Raw genomic sequence first — 22987 nt, forward strand, 5'->3', positions numbered from 1 at the left:
TGCCCTTCCCTCAGCCTGCAAGATTTGTTTATCTTAGCGCTACTGTGAGAACGTAATGCCCAAAGGAAGGCAGTGTGTTTTATTTCTTCTCCTCCGACCCAACGTTGCATAAAGTAACAGCAGCCTCTAATCAAGAGGAACCCGAAGTACTTTAAGATTTCGAATCCAAATCTTTACTATTAGAACTGCACACGTGCATTTGAGGGAACCTAGATTGCCTTAAGCCACACGGAAAGCATTTACATCTGTACCACTTTACTTGTGATTGCGAGTTAAAGTAAATTCTAAATAACTTTAGCTGTTTGCGATTTGGAAAACAGCCTGGGCCATATAAATTCTCCCTTAGTTCTTTTTCTGTCAAATCTTATGCCAAAGTAAATGGAAGCCGTGGAGAACCTTTGAACACCTCAGTTCTCAAATGACCCCAGTGAAGTTGGATTGGTAGAACCAAAGTTTAGTTTCCAAAGGAAGAATTTTTTTCTTTCCTTCTTGAAATGTACACGTGACAGTTACCTTCCTTGGGGGAGGATGCAGTCCTTGGAGGAGGAGGACGCAGGAGGGCTTCCTGGGTCCCACTGCCCTGGGCCGTGTTTGTGCGTCTCAGAAATGAGCTTTCTGCCGCCGTCGGGAGCTCAGCACTGCCCTTCTTGGGGAGCCTTGGAGTCGGCATCCAGGTTTCTTAGCACCTCTGCTTCACAAGTCAGTCAGCTTCACTTTTCCCCTTACCTTTCCCTTTCAAAAAGAGTTGTCGAAAGCAGGAGGTCTGGAGTTCAGTGCCACCTCTTCCTGCTGGTTAGGGCAAGTGGCTTAGCTTCTCGAAGCTTCAGTTTCCTTTCCTGTGAACGGGAGATTAAAAATAGTTCTGCCCACATGGGTCCCTCTCTTCTCTGTTTTATTGTTGTACTCGTGACCACACAGTTTATTACATTACATTGTATTCTTCATGATTTATTGATTATTAGTAAATAATTTATTTAAATATATCTTATAAGAAATGATATATACGTGTATGTATACATACATGTTACATAATATAATATATATAACATATGTATTATGCATCACTGTGTTCTTACAACTAGACCACATGCCTCTTGAAAGCAGGGACAGTGCCTTCCACTCCTGTGCATCATCCTTGGAGTCCAGTGCTGTGCTGAGCACAAGATAGGTTCTCAGTAGACAACCAGTTGAGGCAGTCTTACGAAGGTTCCTCTTTAGCCATACTGTGCCTTAGTTAACAAAAGTACTATCCATCAGTCAAGCCAACATTCAGGAAAATTAATTTTACTCCCCTTGTATTTTAACGTGTGCTATTTTTCTAGTATATAAATAACCCTGAAGGAAAACAATGACATTTATGTTTCACACTTTTGCTCTAATGCAAAGGAACATATTACATGTTCGCTAATCCTTTGAAAAACAAACGTTTATGTAAGCCTTTAGAGAGGGAAGTTTAAAAAACGTTTTTTACCCTTAGCCGTCAGCTCTAAGTCAGTAGTATTTGCCACAAATTGTTACTGTTAAGGCATGTTTAAGAAATAGCATCGCATAATTTCTTAATTCATTACCCCAAATTAAATCTCACATTAAGGTGGGCTGTATGTTGTCTGCTATTTAGGGTTGTGTTTCACTGATCTACAAACTCACTCCAGGCATTGTGCCTCTGCTTAAACATAGTCAGGAATGGGGGTCTCACTACTGCTGGGAACAGCCCTTTTCTGTTTCAAGTAAGGCATCTTGAACTGGTGTGCAGAATGTTTAAAGATCTTTCTGAGATGCAGAAGTGTAAATGCCCATAATGGGTATTATTATTATTGAAGGAGAATGGAGAAGACTAATTGCTATCCAAAAATCTGCATGACTTGTGTATTATAAACCCGAGAAAACTCTTCTCAAGAGGAGCGTATTATAGGCTCTATAGCCTATACAATTGGGTGTACCAATTGTAAATGATTAGGGAAAGATCGAGAACAGTCAACAGAAAATCCACAATCTCCGCAGCGTGGAGAGGCAGTAGTTTCAGAATCACTCATACCTGGCTTTGATTCCTGTCTCCATTACTTAGCAGCTTTGAGCAATTTACTTTTGTCTCTGGTCTTGTTTTCTCATCAGTGACATAAAAATGATATTAAGGATTAAATGAGGTTATATTTATTAAAGCAAAACACCAACACAATGTCTGGTTCAAACTGGTGTTAAACGGTAACCAGTATGAGCATTATTATTGTGTTATTACCATATTATTATTACTGTTATTAGTATAAACTCAAGGGTGCCTGTTTGACTGACTGCAGTTGATACTGAGGTTATGGATATTTCTTAGGGAAGAAAAATGTGGTGGGGGGACTCTGAGTTGGCTACCTGTCTTAAGAGGCAACTGGGGATAAGGGGTTTAATAGGAAGTGTCAGCCCCCAAACTCCACCTCCCCTCAGTGGAATTGCAAGGTCCAGCTATCCTACTTGTTAACACTGCTATAAACCTCTTACACATACCCTTATTAAAAGGGTTGGTGGGTACCTAATACTGATCTCATCCTTATGTAGGTAAAATACCAGCTAATTTCTTATCACTCTAATCTGTACTTTTTGGTCAGGCCAGTATTGTCCAATTAAAACAACTCTTCCCCCACCAAAAGCCCTGAGGTGCAACGTTTGCTAATTTCCATGGTGTAAATACTCTCAGCATACCCAATTTCAAGCTTCCAACGTGCCGTCACTGAGCACAGAGTTGGGAAGAGATGTGCATAGTTGCTTAAGTCAGGGCAAGCTGGCTCCAGAGCACCACTGGGTCAGAGTGAAGCATGTGTTGTGACAGTACAGGATATGATGATTGACAGAGAAACTTACAAGCAAATAGAGTAGAGGGAAAATTGTTTGTCTTCAGAATGGGCAACAGAATTCATCCAGAAAGCGATTACTTGAGCAGCGTGTTTCAATGACGTTTTTCTGTTCTTACTCTGTACTCTGCAGTCATACTTAGGACAGAAATCTTTTCCTAGCCTCTTGTGCTCACTTGGCGGTTGGGTGGGGTCTCCCTAATGACTTCCAAATTATCAGACTGTTTCTTTAACCAGTAGTTTAAAGATTTGATCTTGGACGTAATGCCCATGTTTATAAAAATGTCTTCCTTCCTCCCTTCCCTTTTCCCTCCCTTGCTTCCTTCCTTCCTTCTTTCCTTCCTCCCTCTCTCCCTCCCTGTCTTCTTTATTCCCTTCCCTGTGGCAGCACAGTATTTTCTATCATCTCTTTTGTAATCCTAACAACCCCAAGAGATCATCAGAACAGGTCATAGTATATCTGCTTTGCAAAAATGGTAGAGGAATTAGAAAACTGCTATACTTCATAAATCTCTATCATGTTATTAATGTCAAAATATATAATTTTGACATTAAATAATGTCATATATAATAACAAAATATTTTATAATAACAATATATGTCATTTTGTTATTTGGAAATCTTCATTGTTATTCAGACACCCTCACTTCTTTAATATTTTTTATGAGTGGAGAGGGTCATTTCAGCCTCTGGCTACCTTTCTTTTGCTGTCACAAATTTAATTTTGTTCTCTCCCTCATTACAGTGCTATAAATACATTTCTGAGAACTTTTAATGAAGTGATGATACCTAGCACTTTCTCGTTATAGTTACATCCCCAGAGATGATAAAACAGAATCCTCTTGAGAAGCTGTTTTGTTTCCAGCAGCTCAGCGCTTGAGCAAAAAGCAGAATTCTGTTACAGACCATCTCCGAACTCTTAGGGTGAGGGTTGTCTCAACGTAGTGAATTAGAAAAACCCAGGTCTTCTCACTAAAGACTTCTTAAAAGTTTTTCAAGTGCCTAGTGACTCAAACTGAAGGAGACAACGTCTGAGCTCACTGATTTGCCATTTACCATGAAGCCCTCTGCAGATGTGCTTGAGATCATTGCTTGCACCCTTCTAATCCTTGTGAGCTTTGTTGGAAACGTGTGTTTATTTTATTCTACAAGGAAATGTATGACTGGGCGTTTAGAGACGTCCTTTCTTCTGATTTTCAGTCTTATATTTGTCCACCTCATTAAAAACTTGGTGGTGAATGTCATAAAAATAGTTTCTTCTTCTGGTTTCATGTCGGATTCAGCTGGCTGCAAAGTTCTACACTTCATGGCAGCCCTGACGACTTCCTGGCTATCTAATTCATGTTACACTTTGCATTGCTCTACCACCAGAAGCTTTGCCAGACTGTCCAGCCCTTGAGTGAGCCTCCAAACCCGGACCATCAGAAGCATTCCTTGAAGGTGGTTTCTGCACTTTGGATGGCTGGCGTGGCAGTGTACCTCCCAGTTTTACCTTATACTAGAAAATCAGAATACCTGAATGCAGGAAATGATACAGACCCCTTGTCTACTAACAGGATTCACGTGGATTGCCTAACTGACTTTGGAAACAAGCAAGTAGAGTTTTACTATGGGAAAGTATTTCTGGTTCTAATTGATAGTCTTCCTTTAGCCATCTTAGTCTTTGTCTGTTTCTGGATGTCTTTTCTGCTTTCGGAAAGAAAGAAGATGACATATGGTGACATCTGGATTGGAGATGGTGATTCAGAAATTGAAATCCTAAGAGGGGCCAAGTTTAGTATTTTATTAATGTGGCTGATCACTCCACTTTGGATTTCTCACTTTGTCTTAGTCTATTTCTTGAAAGACTTGGCAGCCTGTGCCCTTTTTCCAGCTGTTCTCACAGCCCTCTCTTCAGGCTTCTCTGCTCTCAGCCCTTTCCTGCTTATGCTGGCGAATTACAAAATGAAGTTGATGTCCTTCTGTGATGCCAAAGAGGAAAAACCCACACCACAGCCTGCAAATGTTATTCTCTCTCCATATGCTTACTGGCAAAAAACTCTGTTTTGATCTTTGGGAAACAGACCCTGTCAATGGAAGGTTCAGCTGATGTCCCCATAGGCCTCATCAATAGATATTATAGTTTCTGAAAGAGGGACTAGAAGATTGACACCTCCTCAAAAAAAAACTCCTGAGGGAAACTGTGCAAGAAGAAGATATATGAACACAAGGTTATTGTAAGTGGAAGAAAAAATAGTCGTCTCAACGTTTGTTTTTCTAGACAATACCACAGTTTTTAGTGTAGAAATTCTTGACTGACTCAACAGTGATCACAGTCTGGAAGTGAACTCAACAAACAATTGATTAAGTATTTACTCTGAGTAAGATACTGTGTTAAAAAATAGCATATTGTGGAAACTGAGGATCGTACGTCCCAGCTGAATTCCTAAAGGTACTTAACAGTAATCTTGTGTTTTCATCTTATGTTTTTCTTGAAATGCTTTGACACATATTGGAAATGTATTAGTTAAGTATGCAATGTTCAGTTTTTGCACTGTCAATTGTGGTACCTCATCTAAGCCAGAAATAGATTTTGATCATTTTCCCTCCTCTAAGTATCTTTAGTGAATTCGGGCTAGATAAAAGAATTGGATGAAAGAATTAGTGCTTGCCAAATCATACCTGTGTGTATGTACAGATGTGCAAATATTTGGTTACTACAGACATTTAGCCTACTCTTCTTACTTAATCACCTAAATATCAAGCTATACTCCTCTTCAGAAAAAAAAGGGATATTTATTTTACAAAGAGTTTATTTCCTGTTTTGGTTATTAAATTGGTACATTTTAATTGGAAGAATTGATAAAATATCCATAATAATCTGTTTTCTGAATTTGGTTTTAATAAAAATAAGCACATTATAATTATAATTTAAAACACATGACCAGGATTTTATTTTTTACAGTTAGCCAGTGTAGCCATTTGAACTGCTTCAGATTCAATGATTAATAATTTTAAATATCTTCTGTTGCATACATGTTGTATAAGCATTGAATTTTTAAGCTAATTCTTATTCAATTCTTGTATTTTTTCATTTTCCTTTTATTAGCAGACATAGGATTTACTATATTGTAGTTCTAGTGAATGGATATTCCTAAATAGAGATTCTTGCTCTGAAAAGGCTGCATCTAAAATTATAAACCTGGATCTCATTAACAGGAGAAACTTAGAACATCTTTGTTACCATGAAGTGCTACCGAGAAGGGAATTTTTAAAGTAACCAAGGCCCAAATTTTGTAGGGTTTGGTAGGCCAATGTCTGTCCCTTGTATGGCACTGGGAATTAAAATACACACGCACACACACACACACAGAGACTTAAGACCTTCTGAGGTTTCTGGGTGGTCTTCATGGGAAATGCTTAGTTGAGTCCACTGAGGAAGTTTAATCAGAAGGGCACTAGGCATGGATCCTGTCTAATGAAGTTAACATCTGTGGAGATGGAGGATGTGGGGAAGAGGTCACCATCTTTTAATTAAGTGCAGATGTAGCCAGGGCTGGGATCAGCCATTGATCTTAGGTAGTAGTTCTCAAATGGGGTTCTGGGACCAGCAGAATCAACATCATCTGGGAACTTGTTAGACATGTAAATTCTCAGGCCCCAACCCAGACCTACTGAACCAGGAACTCTCGGGGTTGGACCCAGCAATTTTGTTTTAATAAGCCTTCTGGTTGATTCTTTTGCAGGCTGAACTTTGAGAACCACTGGTCTAGGGTTACCCAGAAGTTTAATGCTCACAAACGATGAGAGGTATGAGAACGAAGCCAAGAAAACTGACTCCTGATGTAGTCTTTAATGCTCCCATGCACAGTGCTGTTTTGTCTACTTCTCTCTAAAATGAGAATCAGGATTGTCATCTGTGCTGCATACATTCTCAATAATAATTGCCAAACAAATCCACTGTAGAAATCAAGCAATCTTTGCAAAATCAACAGTAAAGCATGACCACTTCAGGTGCGCCAAAAATCTGGAACTTGGATTTGGAGAGTTTCCGGTACATAACTGGGTAAGGGATCCAGTTCCATAGTTCCTTTCCAGAAGCCAGTGCAGGACATGGTTGGCATACGCCCAGGCTCAACTTCCCAGTGCTAAAAATGTTTCCTTTTCCTTCCCAGATATTTTCTTTTTGTTTGGGCCTCGTTAGGTCATAGTTTTGTCCTTGTGGAACTGATAAGTTTTCATCTACAACAGAGAGTAAATTGTATTCTCACTGAATGAACAACATTCCAGTTTGCTTTTTAAAATTATTCTCACTTTAACTCTCTGGCTCTCTCTCTCTCTCTTTTCCTCTCCCTTAACCTCCATATTTCATTCGCATTCCTGGTGGGATCAGGATGGCAGATGAAATAGGATAAAGGAAGTTCGACAAAGGTTGTCATGGTAGCACCTTGGAGAGGGGTCAGAGTTGGTCAGGACGGTCGTGAGGTCCTGGATCAGGACCGCACAGAATCTCTGACTTAGAAGGTCATCTGTTCCTCCTTTCCAATGCAGGATTCTCATCTTTCTCCCTCAGAATATCTCTCCAAACCTCTAAAGGAACAGTTTCTTGCTGGGGTGGTTGTGATCTTATCAAGGAGCCCATTCCATTTATGCCATTATTAAGAAGTATTTGCTGAGACTGGCATCCCTGAAACTTCCTCCAAAAAGTTTCCTACCCTTGAAGGCAAATCCTCCTTTTACCCGATGGCTTTTTAGATTCTTAGAGAGAGAGGAGTGCTTTTCTCCAAGTTAGATATTTCCTTAGCTATGTCACATGAGGCAGAGTTTGCCAGCCACTGGCTGTCTTGACTTCCTTGCTCTGTCTTGGCATATTCTGGTTTGCCTGTGGCCTTCTTAAGTAGTGGCATCCAGAACTGAACACAATACATATTTCCTTGTATTTACATGTGTTTATATTTGTTTCTATTCTACATTCTTTTATCTTCTTTTGTTCAGGTACTGTGAGCATGGATTCTTCCCTTCCTCTTCCAAAAAGAATTTTAAATATTAAACTCAGTTTAAATCACTCACACACACACACACACACACACACACACACACACAAATACAAATTTAGAAGTACCTTTGCCTCAGGGCTTAAAAACTAAGGTCCTTTCAGGCTCTAAAGTTCTGGTATAAGTTAGTTCATTCTCAGTGTGAGATTTTAGAAATAATGAAATAACCCCAAATCATTTGCAAGAATTTTAAACTACAAGCTAGGGCTCACAACTAAAAAAAGACCATATTTTAAACCAAATATACTTCAATTTTTTGAAAAACTACAAAAAGACCAACCTTTAGAGGGTTTTGTCAGAACAATCCTGATCTCTAGAATGAGGTTCCCTAGTACAGTGGTATTTTACTTGCCTTTTTTTAAAAAATTTATTTATTTATTTATTTATTTATTTTTGGCTGTGTTGGGTCTTCGTTTCTGTGCGAGGGCTTTCTCTAGTTGCGGCAAGTGGGGGCCACTCTTCATCGCGGTGCGCAGGCCCCTCACTATCGTGGCCTCTCTTGTTGCGGAGCACAGGCTCCAGACGCGCAGGCTCAGTAGTTGTGGCTCACGGGCCTAGTTGCTCCGCGGCATGTGGGATCTTCCCAGACCAGGGCTCCAACCCGTGTCCCCTGCATTAGCAGGCAGATTCTCAACCACTGCGCCACCAGGGAAGCCCTTACTTGCCTTTTCAATAAGACATAAGGAAAGATGGTCATAATCAAATTTTCTTTGAAGATGAAGTTGAGGTATTAAATCAATTGACTATGGAATACAATGCTTTATTGGCCAGTTCAGGGACACCTGTGGATAAGGTATGTTAGGTTCACAAAGGTCTATACACTTCTTTAATGATCCTCATGCCTACCATTCTCTTTAGACTCTGCTGGAGAGAGGAAAGAGCAATTTGTTTGGAGTTATGGTCCGTGAACACCCAAAGCAGTACAATTCAGGACTGAGGATGCCTATGGAATTCTGGCCTAGATGGTTCGGAGCCACGGCCATGTTTCAGAGCAGTCCAGGGGGTAAATCAGAAGAGCTCTGGACTTGCTATCGGGAAGTGGTTTGTCTGAGCTGGCTTTGCCCCTATTTAGGAGTACATAACCTTGGCCGACACATTCCTGAGTTTTGCTGTCTTCAAAACAGGAAAGATATGATTGCAAACTGCGATAGACACCCTCTGCTTCCCTCTCACAGAGTTGTACTTAAGAAAGGTAAAAAAAATATTTAACGTGATTTGAAAAAAATAAAATGTTTGATACGGGCAAAGTGTTACCTTACCCCTGCAGTTTTGGCAAGCTGAAATACGGGAGCAAGGCAGACGTATCACCAGAAGCCCTGTGTGTGAGGCGATCACAGACCCTCACTGAGCCTTGGTTTCCTTACCTCCACAAAGGAGATTGTAAAGATATTTGTCTCCCAGTCTTTGTGAGACACACAGGAGAGAGTATACGTAAAGGCGCCCAGACCTAGCCCCTGCTATGAAGTTTTGCGTCACAAATGTTTGTGAGCATTCAAACAGGAAATGCAGCTCCCCTTGCCCCCAAGCAAGCTCAACATATTACTGTACATTGAAGTCTCCTGTTTGATAGCAAATACTCGCTTGTACTTTCTCCAAACATGCCAGAAAATTTGGTATTCCAACACGCGCTCTGTTTACACTCTGGCTTTGGAAATACTCTCCTGACGGCTGTGTTTACCCATCCACGCTGGCCATCACCCTTTAAGACCCCTTTTTTGAACCAAAAACAGCAACGGGTGTTAAATCAATGTTACCCATTCTTCTGGAAATCCTGCTTCAGAATTCTCCCCTCCAGGCCTTTGCCCGTGCTGTAACTCTACCTAGAACACTTCGTCCTGCCCCCTTTGACTCCCTCACCATTTGTATCCTCACCCTTCAGCTTTCAGCTTAGACCTCACCTGTACCAGTCACACTTCCCTCATCTCCAAGGTCTAGGTTAAGTGACTCAGGTTCCTGTGTGTTTATTTGTCTCAGCAGGGACCATAGTATACATTTTTTTTTTGAATTCCTAGAAAACATACATTGTCTCTTTTATTATTTAAATATTGATTTCATTCTTCTCTTCACGGAGGCATTTTTTTTTAACATCTTTATTGGTGTATAATTGCTTTACACTGTTGTGTTAGTTGCTGCTGTATAACAAAGTGAGTCAGCTATACGTATACATATATCACCATATCCCCTCCCTCTTGCATCTCCCTCCCACCCTCCCTATCCCACCCCTCTAGGTAGGACCACACTATATTGTAATGGCTTGTTTTCTTGTCTATTTCCCCCTTGTACTGAATGCCGCATCCTGGCGTGGAGAGTAGTGTTGGTCTTACCCAGCATGTACATGCGGGAATATTCCATAAATGAAGAAGGGGATGAAATCTACACAGCTTGTGCTTTTCCCTTTTCTCCTCGTATGTACTTCTTGGCTCTCCTTCAGTTACCTCTTTCCAGTAGAAATTTCTTGCCTCTATCATTTTTCTGCTTCAAGACTAGGCATTTAGTGACTGCCATGCTTCTGGCCACTGTTGAATCAAAGAGTGAAAGAAACTGAGTCCAACATTTGGAATGAGTTGCTTTCTTGCCAGCCAAGCTACTGAGCCAACTGGGGACAACATTTCGTATATTCCATTTTTTTCCACCCAAGCCTTCCAGTACGTAGTTTGTGATTTTTTTTTTTTTTGAACTCTTGTTATATGAAAGAAAGTTCAGTATCTGTGTGTAGGCTTTCAAACTGAAAATGTATCCCAGTACAAATTTGGCCAAGTGTGTGTGTGAGGGTGTACGCAGCTGCTGTGTTTTCCCAAGTATTGGTGAATTAAAGAGTAAAGAAAGAAGTTGTAATGCAAATCGACCGAGGTTACCTCATCACCGAATGTACCCTGCTCATTTATTTTGACAAGCCCAACTTACTTTTAATTACCAGGCCTCCTAGTACACTGGTAAATGTAGCAATAGTGACTTTGGCAGAAAAGGAGAAATCTGTGTAACATGAGCCTTCAGAATGAGTCCATGCTGACTCTTTATAAATTGGAGTGAGGCAATTCATTTTAAGAAGAATTTCAGTAGAGCAATTTACGTGATCTGTGACTGTAGTTACAAATCAGTGAGCCTTTTATGAGCCAAGCACACCAGACTGTGTACATTAAATGAGGGTAGTTTCTCAAAGAAATTTTGTCGGCCACTCCAAGCCATTACCCAACAGATTTTTGTAAGTCTTCATTCAGAATTATTTTCAGAGTCAGTTTTCAAGTCACTATAAAAAAAATTTTAAATGTCACCTGAAAATCCTAATACTGGATGGGGGAGGCTATTTTTTAAATCGATGCCTACTTTTTATTATTCAGTTGGACTCCTAGTTACTTGGAGCTTTTTCCTAAATTGAATCTTCTCTTGAAGGAAGCAGTTGGGCCATCATTGAGGTCACCCATGAGAAGGTGACATGGTGTTGATAGACCTATTAGGGCCAGAGCCTCTACTGTACATTTTAATAGGCACTAGAGGGACTTCTGTTCTTGGCAATTTATCAAAACTCTGAGAGTAGGAAAAATCTTACAGGCATTATGCACAGTTGACGCTCGTTACTTCTTTGGTCTTTTCCCGCTCTACCTGACCTCAATTTGGAGTTTGGGTAAAGTTTCTCCCAGTGCCTTGGGCACATCAAGAGAAGGGGTGCGATGTGTCACCAATAGCTTCTACATGGCATTTGGGTCCTAGCCACCTAGCCCTGTGTCCTCACATTCTAATATTTGTATTCTTTGCCTCCCTATAATTTTTCCTACCCAAAGGAGTAGAGCTAAGCCATTGGAAAATGTTTCCTTTCCCTTTCTCTGCTTTCCCACCCCCTGCCCAATCTCTACCTTCACCTCTCCCCACACTTAGAAACAGCTTAAACGCATGACATACCTACTTCAGTGCATAACAAATTAAAACTTGCCAATGTCAATGAAGAGAAATTAAAAGCCCAATTGAGCTTGAAATGGAATGATTTCAACCAGTCAACAGTACCTGAGGTGGACAGCTCTTGTAAGAGGTGTGCTGAGGGGAGAGGTGTGGCAATACAGGAGAAAGTCCTCAGAGGACCTGGGACCAGTGACTGCAGCTTGCAGGCACAGGGCTGGTGGGATGAGGGTGCAGTACAAATTTATAAATGACTGGGCTCTGAGGTCCCAGAGGGGTCCAGGGCAACTATGATGTGTAGCAGTAAAAATCTCATGTAAAGGCTTTTAAACTGGACTGCCCTTTCTGGGGAGGCTGAAAAATATTTTCCACTGAGGTGTCCACCCACTCTCATCAGCCTTGAGCAGGGTTGGCCTTCTCGCATCCAAGCTGCCGGGCTGGCCACATGGAGGACGGTCTCAGTCTTTTTCTGGGCTTGTCATTGGCACAGCTTCCGCCCTCCCCCCAGTCACAATAGTGAAGTGGCACCGTGTAACTGCACAGCGCCAATGACAACAAGGCAAGGACCTCTTCTTCCTCCGGTTGTAAAGTGAAGGAAATGTAATCCCCACCTCGTAGCATTTTATTATGTTTGTGAAGGTTTTCTTTTTCTAATACTAAGAGATAAAATGGAGGTTGTGGAAAAGCACAAATTGTAACATACTGGTAGTTTATTGGTAAGAAATTTCGTTTTACTGCTGTTGTGGTATGAGAATTTAAAACAATTGTAGAATACAAATTCAACGTTAGAATACAAATGAAGGAAATAGCGTTTGGCAGAAGGCACCAATAAGGAAAGGGAGGAGGATGGCACTTCATGTTTAATACTGGATTCCTTTGAAGGGTCAAAGACTCAAATGCCCCCAGAGCCAGGCAGGATGTGTGGATGAGGAGAGCCGATGGGGGGTGGGAGTGGGGGGGAGCTGGGAGCACACGCCCCATAGACAGGGCAGCTGCAGCTCAGCTATAGCCAATTGTTATCATGGGGAATGCAGACCTGTGCTCCCAGAGCTCCAGATATTTTTTAAGTGAAGCCAGAAATCTAGAATCCTATGTGAAAGCACCAAAGGTCTACAAGTTGGCAACAGAGTCAATTTTTTGGAAACACTGCTAGGGCCAAACACATCACGTCTGTGGGCCAGCCTTGGCCCCTGGGCCTCTGGTCTGTGCCCTCTGTAGCTGTGCATTCCATCGGCGCCTGTGTGTCAGTCAGAAACGGGGGCTCGCTGGGTCCCACTCGCTGGGTCCCATTGGGTGTGTGGGGTGAGGCAGTGCCTGAAGAGCACAATAAGAAAAGCACCCACAGCCCAGCTCAGTTTCCTTATCATGTTGGATTATTTGCAGCAGCTGCTCTAAACCTGGCCTCATCCCCTCCAGTCACATCCCAATTCCTCAGAAGGGAGTGCTCGAGGGTGCTATGTGCTCAGTGGAAGGGCAGATGGGGAAGGAAGAGGCAATATAGTGATCCCTGGGACAACCATGGACTCACCCTCCAGTGAAAAGAAGCAACTGATGTTGGGAATGTGGCCAGGATTGGTGAACCACAGGGATTTCTGTACCTTATAAACGAGGATGTAATACTTTCGAAGTGGCACCTTGAAAGAAAGAAGCATTGAAACTAGACAAATGCAATTGTGTTGTAGATAGAATAAGGCATGTTAAAGGAGATGGCCACATACGGGAGTCCATTGGGAAGTAAAGGAGAATCCTGTATGCCTTGGACCACTTAGTCTGAGGCTGGACCATCCAACCCACTGAGATAAATATGACCTTCCTATAATGGGCTGGCACTGCTGTAACTCTTATATTCTGTTCTGTAGAATAAACAATCTCACTACCAACTTCCAAGTCCAAATATAAAGACTCTGTGCCTTGGTGTCATGATTTATATTATCCACTGGATATGTTCCATTAGAATGTCTATGTTCAAAGGGAAATTGCTCTTCATGTTGTTAAACACACCTCAAACAGGGACTCAACGATTACTTGTTAATATGCTTAGTTAAGATGTGTCCATTTGCATTTTGTATTTAGTTTTGTATTTCCATATATTTAGAGATCCACTTGGTCCCCAGCTTTGACTCATGTTTTTCTACTTCATCTCGTGTTTCCATGTTTGTGGTGATACTGTGCTTGTCTGTACCCCATCCTGACACCCAGAATCATCTTTGTGTTCACCAAAGCCTTGGGAACAGTCTGTAAATCAACAGTTCATTGTGGAGTACAGATTTAGTGAAAAGAAATTGGATTGGAAGAAAGTCTGTTAGTTGACAAGTTGGAATCCAGAGTCTGGATTGTCTCAGAATCCACCAGAATGGAAGAGAAAGTTATTTTGAGTAATTTGCAAGTATGAGTGTGCATGTTTTTCTCTGAAAAGCTTTGTGAGGCTTAGAGGAAATGTGATATATTTTTGCACCAAGAAATTTGTTTAAGAACCAATTTTTATATTTCTATAAATAATAAAATTTAATTTAGGTATCAAATACAAATTGGTTTTCTTTTTATTTTAAACTTTACTGTGATTTCAGAAGAATGTTTAATATTTATTCTAAATGGATAATCACATTTGTACATGGTAGTAGCATCCTAATTCTTTTTTGGATCAACTCCGTATCCACTATAATTAAAAATATGTAAAAATGGTATATGCGTGTGGAAGCACTGAAAATTGAGTCAAGTCATGGGTTTGAGGTATGGAATGGAGAGTGGTTTTCCCCCTTTGTTGCAATTATGCTATTTTTGTAAATTTTTTAAAAACCTCAAAATGAGAAATCAGTGCCTTCAGAGTTAGTTTCCTTTTAAAAACTAGGTATTTTTACATTCTTGATCTTATATCGATAAGCTCATTTTCATCAGCCTAGATTTATTTTCCCTTTCCAATAATGTACTCCTTACTCTTTGGCAAGGTACCCCTTCCTCTTTGGCAAGGTACCCCTTCATTAGAGATCCGAAAGAAAAAAAAATAAATTATTTCAGATACTCGAGTCTGAGTACATAAGACAGTTTTTATAATAAGAAAGACAAGTTACGGGAAATGGAATCTTTTTCGATATCTGAGAGTTTGCTCTGCGGAAGATAACTGCACGCCAAGGCACTGCCAGGAGATCTATATTTCTGTTCCTGACATCTGTAGGTACCACTGCCACTGCCAATGGTGATGAGGATAAGTGATGGGAAAATGAACTGGGAGGTGATATATCTTCCTTGACAGATTTAAAGAACTGCCACAGGCAGCCCCAAGGCAAGTGCTGACTGAGGACATTCTGGCGCCTGTGTCGGGTCACTCTGGCATCGGCAGGCAAAGCTGTTAGAAGCAGGGGGCGATGCAATAACTCTGTGGTTTAAATCTCCACTTAGATCCTTTTTTTGAGGGGGTGAACTGGAGGTTGTACTACAAATTCTGAAATATCCATTATTGTTGGTAAGTTAGTATCTGCCTTGTCCTTGTGTTATTACCGTGGAGATCCAGTATTCATTACTCCATGCCCAGGATCCAAAGATATGCCCACATAAACATTTGAATATGGTTGTCCTAAGATTTCAAGGTTTGCTCCCCATCCTCGAAGCCCCTGCATTCACCCAAGGTGTAGTGGTAGATGTGGGCTGGGTCAATCTTAATATTGATCACAAGGGGAGAGTCTGACCTGAGTTACTGCTCTGGCAAAGACAAACAGGCACAAATGCAATACAGCAAAGGACCATGGCTGCTCCCTAGGGAGCCTCCTGGGGAGCCTGGAGGAGCTGTGCTTACTGCTTCTGGAGAGCCCGGCTGGGGACATTCAAAGGGAGGAAGTGTGCTCAAAGGCAGCCCTTGCACCCAATGACTTTTCTCTCTTTGTTTGTCTAAATATAAATATGATTTTTGGTTATAAAACAGCTAACCGTTTTGCTTTTCTTTTGTGCTTCTGTCGGGTCCAGGACTTTATAAGGATTTGACCTTACTCAAAATGTGCAAAGAAGAATGATGGAAGCCCCTGAATACCTTGATTTGGATGAAATTGACTTCAGTGATGACATCTCTGTAAGTATCGCTACTTGCAAGCAATGCTTTCAGGAGATTCTGCCTTCATCTATATGGGCTCCTTTCTCTGTTATAGTCTGTATATCCTAAATTCTTCCAACCACGTTTAGAAATTGACAGCAGAAATCCTGCTATGGCAGACAAAGTGTGGGTTGGGGGCCTCCTGGACCAGGAGTGAATCCCACTTAATTTTGTGTGAGCTTGGGTGAGAAAGACATCATTTAACCTCACTGGGCCTCCCCTTCCTAATCTGTTTCACTGTTGTCAAAATTATTCATTGAGTAAATTTATAAAGTGCCTGCATATGGTAGGCACCTTCATAAATTTACTTATGTACATAATTAACCCTATCGATGTTAATCTCTTTTATATGACTGGCTGTGCCACAGCCAGCATGCTCTAGCATTCACAAGGACACAGACTGAAGGATGTCCAAGTTATTAATTTATGAACAATAAGAGCTTCCAGTCACTGGAGCTTTCAAAACACAGGTTGGACATTTGTTGGGAATACTGAGGAAGAGTCATGTGTTGATAAAGGGCAGGACGGGCTGACCACTGAGGCCCCGCTTAATACTGTAATGCTGTGGGCTGATGAGCTTCTTAGTTCCCACAACACTCACAGACTTCCTGCTGCCTCCAGCCTAACTCCTGGCAGCTATGAGTGGATGGTCTGCCTGCCCTTTGCTCAGAGCTGCTTGTGACTTACCCTGGGCCACGTGATCTCTTCTGGCCAACCAGCAAACCTACTGGCCTCTCAAACCCTAGCCCAGTTGGGCTGACTCTCAGACTGTGTGATGGGAAGCTTGCCGTTTCTGAACTAGCGATGTAACTTTTCTTCCCAGGACCTCCAAGGGTGCACTTTCTCACCTTACTTTCCATTGATTTCTCAGTTTTTGGTCACCACTGGCAATTGTCTCAAAAGTATAAGCTTTAAGGCGCCTCTGGCAGCAGTGTTATTCTTCTAATTTACTCCTTACCTTGAAGTAAAATATTCATACTCTATGCAAGAATTGGATTCCTGGGATGCGTTTGAAGAATCACCTATTTAATGGATGAATCTTCCTACCTTTCCCTATTTGTGAATTCAGCCTTTCCCTCCTTCAGCTTCCAGACAACTTTTATTAGTCCTCATTAAGACTAATGTGAAATGAGTGGTATCTCTCTCTCTCTCTCTCTCTCTCTCTCTCCCTCTCCCCCTCCCTCCCTCCCTCCCTCCCTCTGCCTCCCTCCCTTTTTAAATCACTGTGCTTGACTTAAATGTGTATCAGAGCATGGTTCTTTTATAACCACTCCCCTCCAGGTATTTTGAGCTGGCTGGGGAAAAGCAAGAAAAGTGAATGATGATGTGAGAGGTGGGGGTGGGGTGGAATGTGTTTCAGAAAGGGGCTATGTTATGATTATCAATTCAGGGTAGCTCTCTGAGCCTTGATAATAAAGTTGCATTTTAAGAGCATAGGCTTTGAAGGCACCAGTCCGGGCTCCAGCCTCGTTCTGACCTTTGCTGGCTGGAACACAGTAACTTCGTCTCTCTGAGATACCCACCTCATTTTTAAGATTGTTTTGAGGACTGAGTGAAATAATAATATATGGAAAGCACTTATCTTGGCACACAGTAAGTTGCTCTTAAAAATGGTAGCTTTTGTTATTATTTCAATGAATACTACAATAATATTTATATGACCAATGGTGAAGAAAGAACTCCAGGGAAAAGACCAGGCATCACGTCAAGACTTTAAAAAAACACAATAGAGCAGTTATATTTACAGAAGAATCATTTGGCAGCAGCCCTTAATTTAGATGAATTAGGAATCTCCACTTGCAAGATAATAAAATATGTTAAGCAATAACTGAAGCTGTTTAGCAAATTGGGATTCAAAATTATGCAATAGTTGAGCTTCTATAACCTGACCACTCAAACATAAGTAAAGATCTCCATCTGTAGTTGTGTAACTGCACTCAAACTTCCCCCTTTAAATAGATTCCTATTGTTCGTATCTTTAGCCTGCATTTAAACTGAAATCAGAAAGGAAAAAAAATGAAATTGCATAGAATTGTTAAAATAATGATAATGGTTAACACTGAGCACTTCCCAGGGGATAGGCATTATCTTATTTAATCCTCACAGCAATCCTGTGAAGTAGGGAATATTATTATCTTCCTTTTACAGATGAGGAAACTGAGGTGTGGAGATGTTACATAACTTGTCCGGGCTCACCCACCTACTTAGAAGCACTGTCTTTGGAATATCAACTTTTAGCCCCAATACGTGGGTCGGCTTTACCCATCACCCCTGGGGAACATTTGGCAATACCTGGAGACATTTTTGATTGTCATAACTGGGGAGGTATTCCTGGCATCTGGTGGGTAGAGAGCAGGGATGGATCTAAACATCCTGCAATGCCCAAGAAAATCCCCTACAATGAAGAATTATCTGGCCTAAAATGTGGGCAGTACTGAGGATGAGCAATCCTGGTCTATTTTAATCCACTTAAAACTAAAGAAACTCTACTTTACCTGGCAACCTCTGTAACATGGTAGATTATTTTATAATAGTTCCATCTCATCCAGGTTCAACACGTTAAATGTGCCAGAATCATATTGCTCTATATAATGTCTTCATGGGAAAAGCAGTAGAGATAACCTCTAAAATATTGAAATGATTGTTCTCAGCCTGTTTAGGTAACCTAGGAACAATAAATTGACAACTGCTTTAGGGGCTAAATGGAGACAATTCAGATGCTAACGCTGGGGAAAAAAAAAAAAAAACACGCCATGATGTGTTCAGTTTGCTAATTCACTGGCGTAACAAGAAATGTAGTCTCCCATAAACATGCCTGTATTGTTAGGATTCTGTAAACCTCCTTTTCTGACAGCCCTTCAGCTTCTTTCCTGGTTTAGTGGCAGGAAGGGGGAAGGAAAATGCACAATACATTTGAAAATGATGTTTACAAAAAAGATGCCCGAGTTTAAAACTCCTCTTCTTACTCTCCAGCCATAGCCCTTTTACATATTACAGGGTTTCTGTTTCATGATTTTCCCCTCTGGTTGTGAGCCTGGCTCTTGTTTTAATTTAAACACAAGCTGTATATTGGTACAGAAAAACAGCTAGAACTGTTTTTTTGCCTTTACCTAATGAAACAAAACACAGAAGGCAATCAAATTATTTTGAAGTTTCCCAGACTCAAAAATAATGCTCATCTTTTGCAAAATGCAGAGTTTAAACTATACATTCTTGTAACCCTGCCATCTAAAAGGGCAGAACATTGTGCAATAGCTGAGGATCTGTGAAGGAGAGATGACGACACACATAAACATACGAGTTCAAAGTTGGGCTTTTCTGTCACTGCAAATGTGTTTACAGATTTCCTTCTTTATTCCTATGGAAGCCAGATCTCTCTGTCTTAAAAAAGAGAAATGCTCTGGAATATTATTTTACCATAGGGTTCTTAGTAGACATGATGTTCTTTTTTTCTAATTTATTTATTTATTTATATCTATTTTTGGCTGCGTTGGGTCTTCATTGCTGCACGAACTAGAGAAAGCCCGCAAGCTTTCTCGCAGCAAGCGGGGGCTACTCTTCGTTGTGGAGCGCGGGCTGTAGGCACGCGGCCTTCAGTAGTTGTGGCTCGCAGGCTCTAGAGCACAGGCTCAGTAGTTGTGGCGCATGGGCTTAATTTCTCCGTGGCATGTGGCATCTTCCCGGACCAGGGCTCGAACCCGTGTGCCCTGCATTGGCAGGCGGATTCTTAACCACTGCGCCACCAGGGAAGTCCCCCGTGATGTATTTATTTTATGAAGAGAGACCAATTTGCTGTCCTCAAAAATAGGATTATACACAGGACTGAATAAAGCAGAGGCCAAACCACAGATCCACTGCAGCGCTCCACTCGTGAGCCATCAAATGTTGGCCATGCCATGCACTGACTGAACTCTTTAAGCACTGGTCCTGTTTAAGCCTCACATCAAGTCTGCAAGGCAAGCCCTATTTTTATCCCCTGTTTGGCAGATGAAAAAATGAGGCTTAGAGAGAGAGTCTGACTTTCACAAGGTTACAAGTAGGTAAGTGGCAGGGCTAGGATTTCAGTACAGAACTGTTTGACTGTGTTACTCTTTCTCTTCTGAGCAACTTGGTTGAGTAGAATCATCTCTGGACCAGTCATCTCACCCATCACTATCCCCAACTGTCATTGAAGCAATGGCAAAGTGCTTTTTGGAAGTAAGGGAGTTGGTATATAGTGTAAATAAATAAAAAAAAAAACAAGCTAAGAGAACTTAAGCAAGTCTCTCAATTTTATTGTTCCTCAACTTTTCCATCTGTAAAACGATAATAATCCATCTCTACCTAGCATCCTGGATTTTATGGAGAAGATATGAAAATTTATATATATGTACATATGTAAACACACACACCCATATTTATATACAGACACAAATACATATATATGTATATGCGCATCTGTATACAAACACCTACATGTACATATAAACATGTACATGTAAATAGACACACACACATATGTGCACACACACATAAATACAATTTATGTGCAATGCTGTATTCCTCAGCACAGGAAATTTTGTTGCCTTTCTGTGTCGCCATGACTGCAGCTTTGGTGAAAGTTGACATTTTTGGAAATTGCATAGCCTATGTTTTGTGCAAATCAAATGAGATCAAGATAAATAAGTGTCCTTCCACCTTATTATCCCCTTTGACCCAAGGCCTTGCAACCCAGAGTAATAGCACAGACTTATGTGGATTCATTTTCCTAAGGTGCTTAAATCACTGGTAGAAAAATAAATTCTTACAGCAAATAAATCTCACTCTCAGTGAGTTACATTTTCCCATCCCACAGACTGGGCATCACTTGCACTAAAATACCTGACCCCCTCTGTTTTGTGTGCACTACATTCCACTAACACTTCCCAGATTTCATTACATTCTGTCCAAGAGCTGCTTCACAGCAGTGGGAGACCTTGAGAAAGGGTGTGTAGGGCTTATCACGTGGACTTAGGCACTGAGTTAGGGAGGGTAAAGAATACAGCTTTTGTTCCAGTTTTAGGTGTGAAAAAGACTAGAAAGATATTCAAGGTGCAGAGAACCTGGCTTGCCCCTCCCCTCTAGCAAGGGATCAGTCTAAGATCCTATTATCCTTTCCTCTTTGCTTCCTAGAATGTGACCAAGACGTTTAGGTGGCCTCTGATTGCCTCCATCTCTTCTTCGCTGTCCCGGTCAATCAGCCCTGCCGTGCTTACTTGAAACTTACTTATATTTAAACTTTTCTTAGCGCTTCTCAGTAGGATCTAGTTTCATCAGCTTTTCAAAATGACCCAACATTTTTCAGTGTTCTTTTTGCAATATCTTGTATTCAAGTCTCAATTACCTCTCATGGGTCCCCTCTCCAGCTCCCCACTGTCCAAAACCTCACACTTGTTCTAATATTATATATGTGTTACCATTTTCTGAATACCTGCCAGGAAAGGAATTAGGAATAATCTAATCCAGGCAAAATGAATTGTAAATTCATGTCCCATAACTACTGTTAGAGTCCAGATCTAGAGCCCAGGTCCTCAGACTCCGAATCTTGGACCCGACTGATATCTCTACCTGAGGTGGTAGAGAGCAACCTTATGGATAGAGTGATTTCCAAGAAGTATGAGCAGCTGCCAGATTTTTTAATTTGCTGTCCTCTCACTCTGCAGATAGCCCTGAACCTTCTCATCTTGCCCAATAGTCATGGCATTTACTAGACTGACTATGCAGGTTATTTATACAAACTATTTACCATTTATGAACAACTAGATTTTATGTCAGTCTACTCAACAGGCATGTATGAAACATTTACAGTGCATCAGGCATGGTTCTAGGCTTGGCGTGAATGACACAGACTTGTTCTGTGCTCTCACAGAGTTTACAATCCCCTATGATAACAATTGAGCATATTATGAAATGCCAGATTAACTTAATAGTAGGTTACATTTAATCACAATATCAAACTCCATTCTTGACAGTCAGTCTTTATATTTTGGTAGTGATTAATTATTGGCTCACAATTAAAACCAGGCAATCATTGAGGTCAAACAAGATGTAAAGCCAGCCATCTGCCCTACTGTGAGATAACTTTCTTTTCTAAGTCTTTTGTAATTTGTGATTTTTGCCTCAATAGTTACCATTATTTTGGCTTCATTTCTAAATGCTCATTTTTGATACTTTTTAATTAAATGATAATAGTCACTAACATTTATTGAACACATAACTATGCATCGGACACTATTCCTGATGTTTTACATTATTAGCTCATAATCTTCACAGCCACATTCTGATGTAGATACCATGAGTACCTGTTTACAGATGAAGAAACTGATGATAGACAGAGATGGAGTAACTAAGTTTAATTAGCTAGAAAATGGTGAAGCCCGGCTATAATGTGCAGTCTAGCTCTAGAATCCATGTATGTAACCACTGTGTTGAAAATGACTTCTGCCCAGTCCCTTGGTCACCTGTGACCCCTCTCATTCACCCCCGTCTTTTTCCATCCATGACCACTTCTCACAACAGGTGGGGATCATTCAATACTGTACTCTCATCACCTTCACCAATGTGGATCTTAATCTTTTGCCTGATTACACATATTAGCATTACAATAGAGTCATTCCTGGCATACTCTCAATATGGTCAGAACGAATTACTGGATTTTCCCAAATACCAACCACAAGCAATGTTTTAGCATAAAAGAATTTGATGATTATTAATTTTTTAAGTACCTCTTGGAACATAGGATAAAAACAAGGAACAAGAGCAAAAATCAAATGCATTTGAGAAGAGGATTATTCATAATAATTTTCTTTAATAGAGCCTGAATGGTGGAAAGAAATATATTTAAATCAGACTGGGATACTTATATGAACATGTAGATCACCAATATCTGTACTATGTACAGGTGGTGGTTGAAACTGTGGGAGTCCGTAAGGTCACCTGTGAAACATGGAATGTGGAAAGGGAAGAATGTTCCAGGGAAGGAACTGTGCAGATGTATGTCCTATGAGGTGGGAGGAAAAAGAGGCTTCTACAAAAGAGACTGGAAAGGAGTTTTCAAAGATACAGGAGGAAAACTAAGGGAGATTAAGAAGAGGGGGAGAGATGATTTAAAGAATTTAAAAAAGGAA

At 40.9% G+C, this 22987-nt stretch overlaps 2 protein-coding genes across 5 annotated transcripts in view; both read left to right on the top strand.

The window, feature by feature from the left end:
• SNCAIP (synuclein alpha interacting protein) overlaps positions 1–22987 on the top strand; it is a 147937-nt gene that overhangs the window by 58283 nt on the left and 66667 nt on the right. For all 4 annotated transcript variants that reach the window (XM_061188083.1, XM_061188086.1, XM_061188087.1 and 1 more), the window contains exon 2: positions 15719–15821. In XM_061188083.1, coding sequence (XP_061044066.1) covers positions 15762–15821 — 60 coding nt within the window. In that variant the 5' untranslated portion in view covers positions 15719–15761. The remainder of the gene's footprint in view (positions 1–15718; positions 15822–22987) is intronic.
• LOC133090557 (uncharacterized) lies at positions 3895–4886 on the top strand. The gene is given in 2 exon segments (XM_061188962.1): positions 3895–4159; positions 4162–4886. Coding segments are annotated over 2 exon segments (990 nt in total).

This window comes from Eubalaena glacialis, chromosome 4 (assembly GCF_028564815.1).
Source record: "Eubalaena glacialis isolate mEubGla1 chromosome 4, mEubGla1.1.hap2.+ XY, whole genome shotgun sequence".
NCBI classification, from domain to species: Eukaryota; Metazoa; Chordata; class Mammalia; order Artiodactyla; family Balaenidae; genus Eubalaena; species Eubalaena glacialis.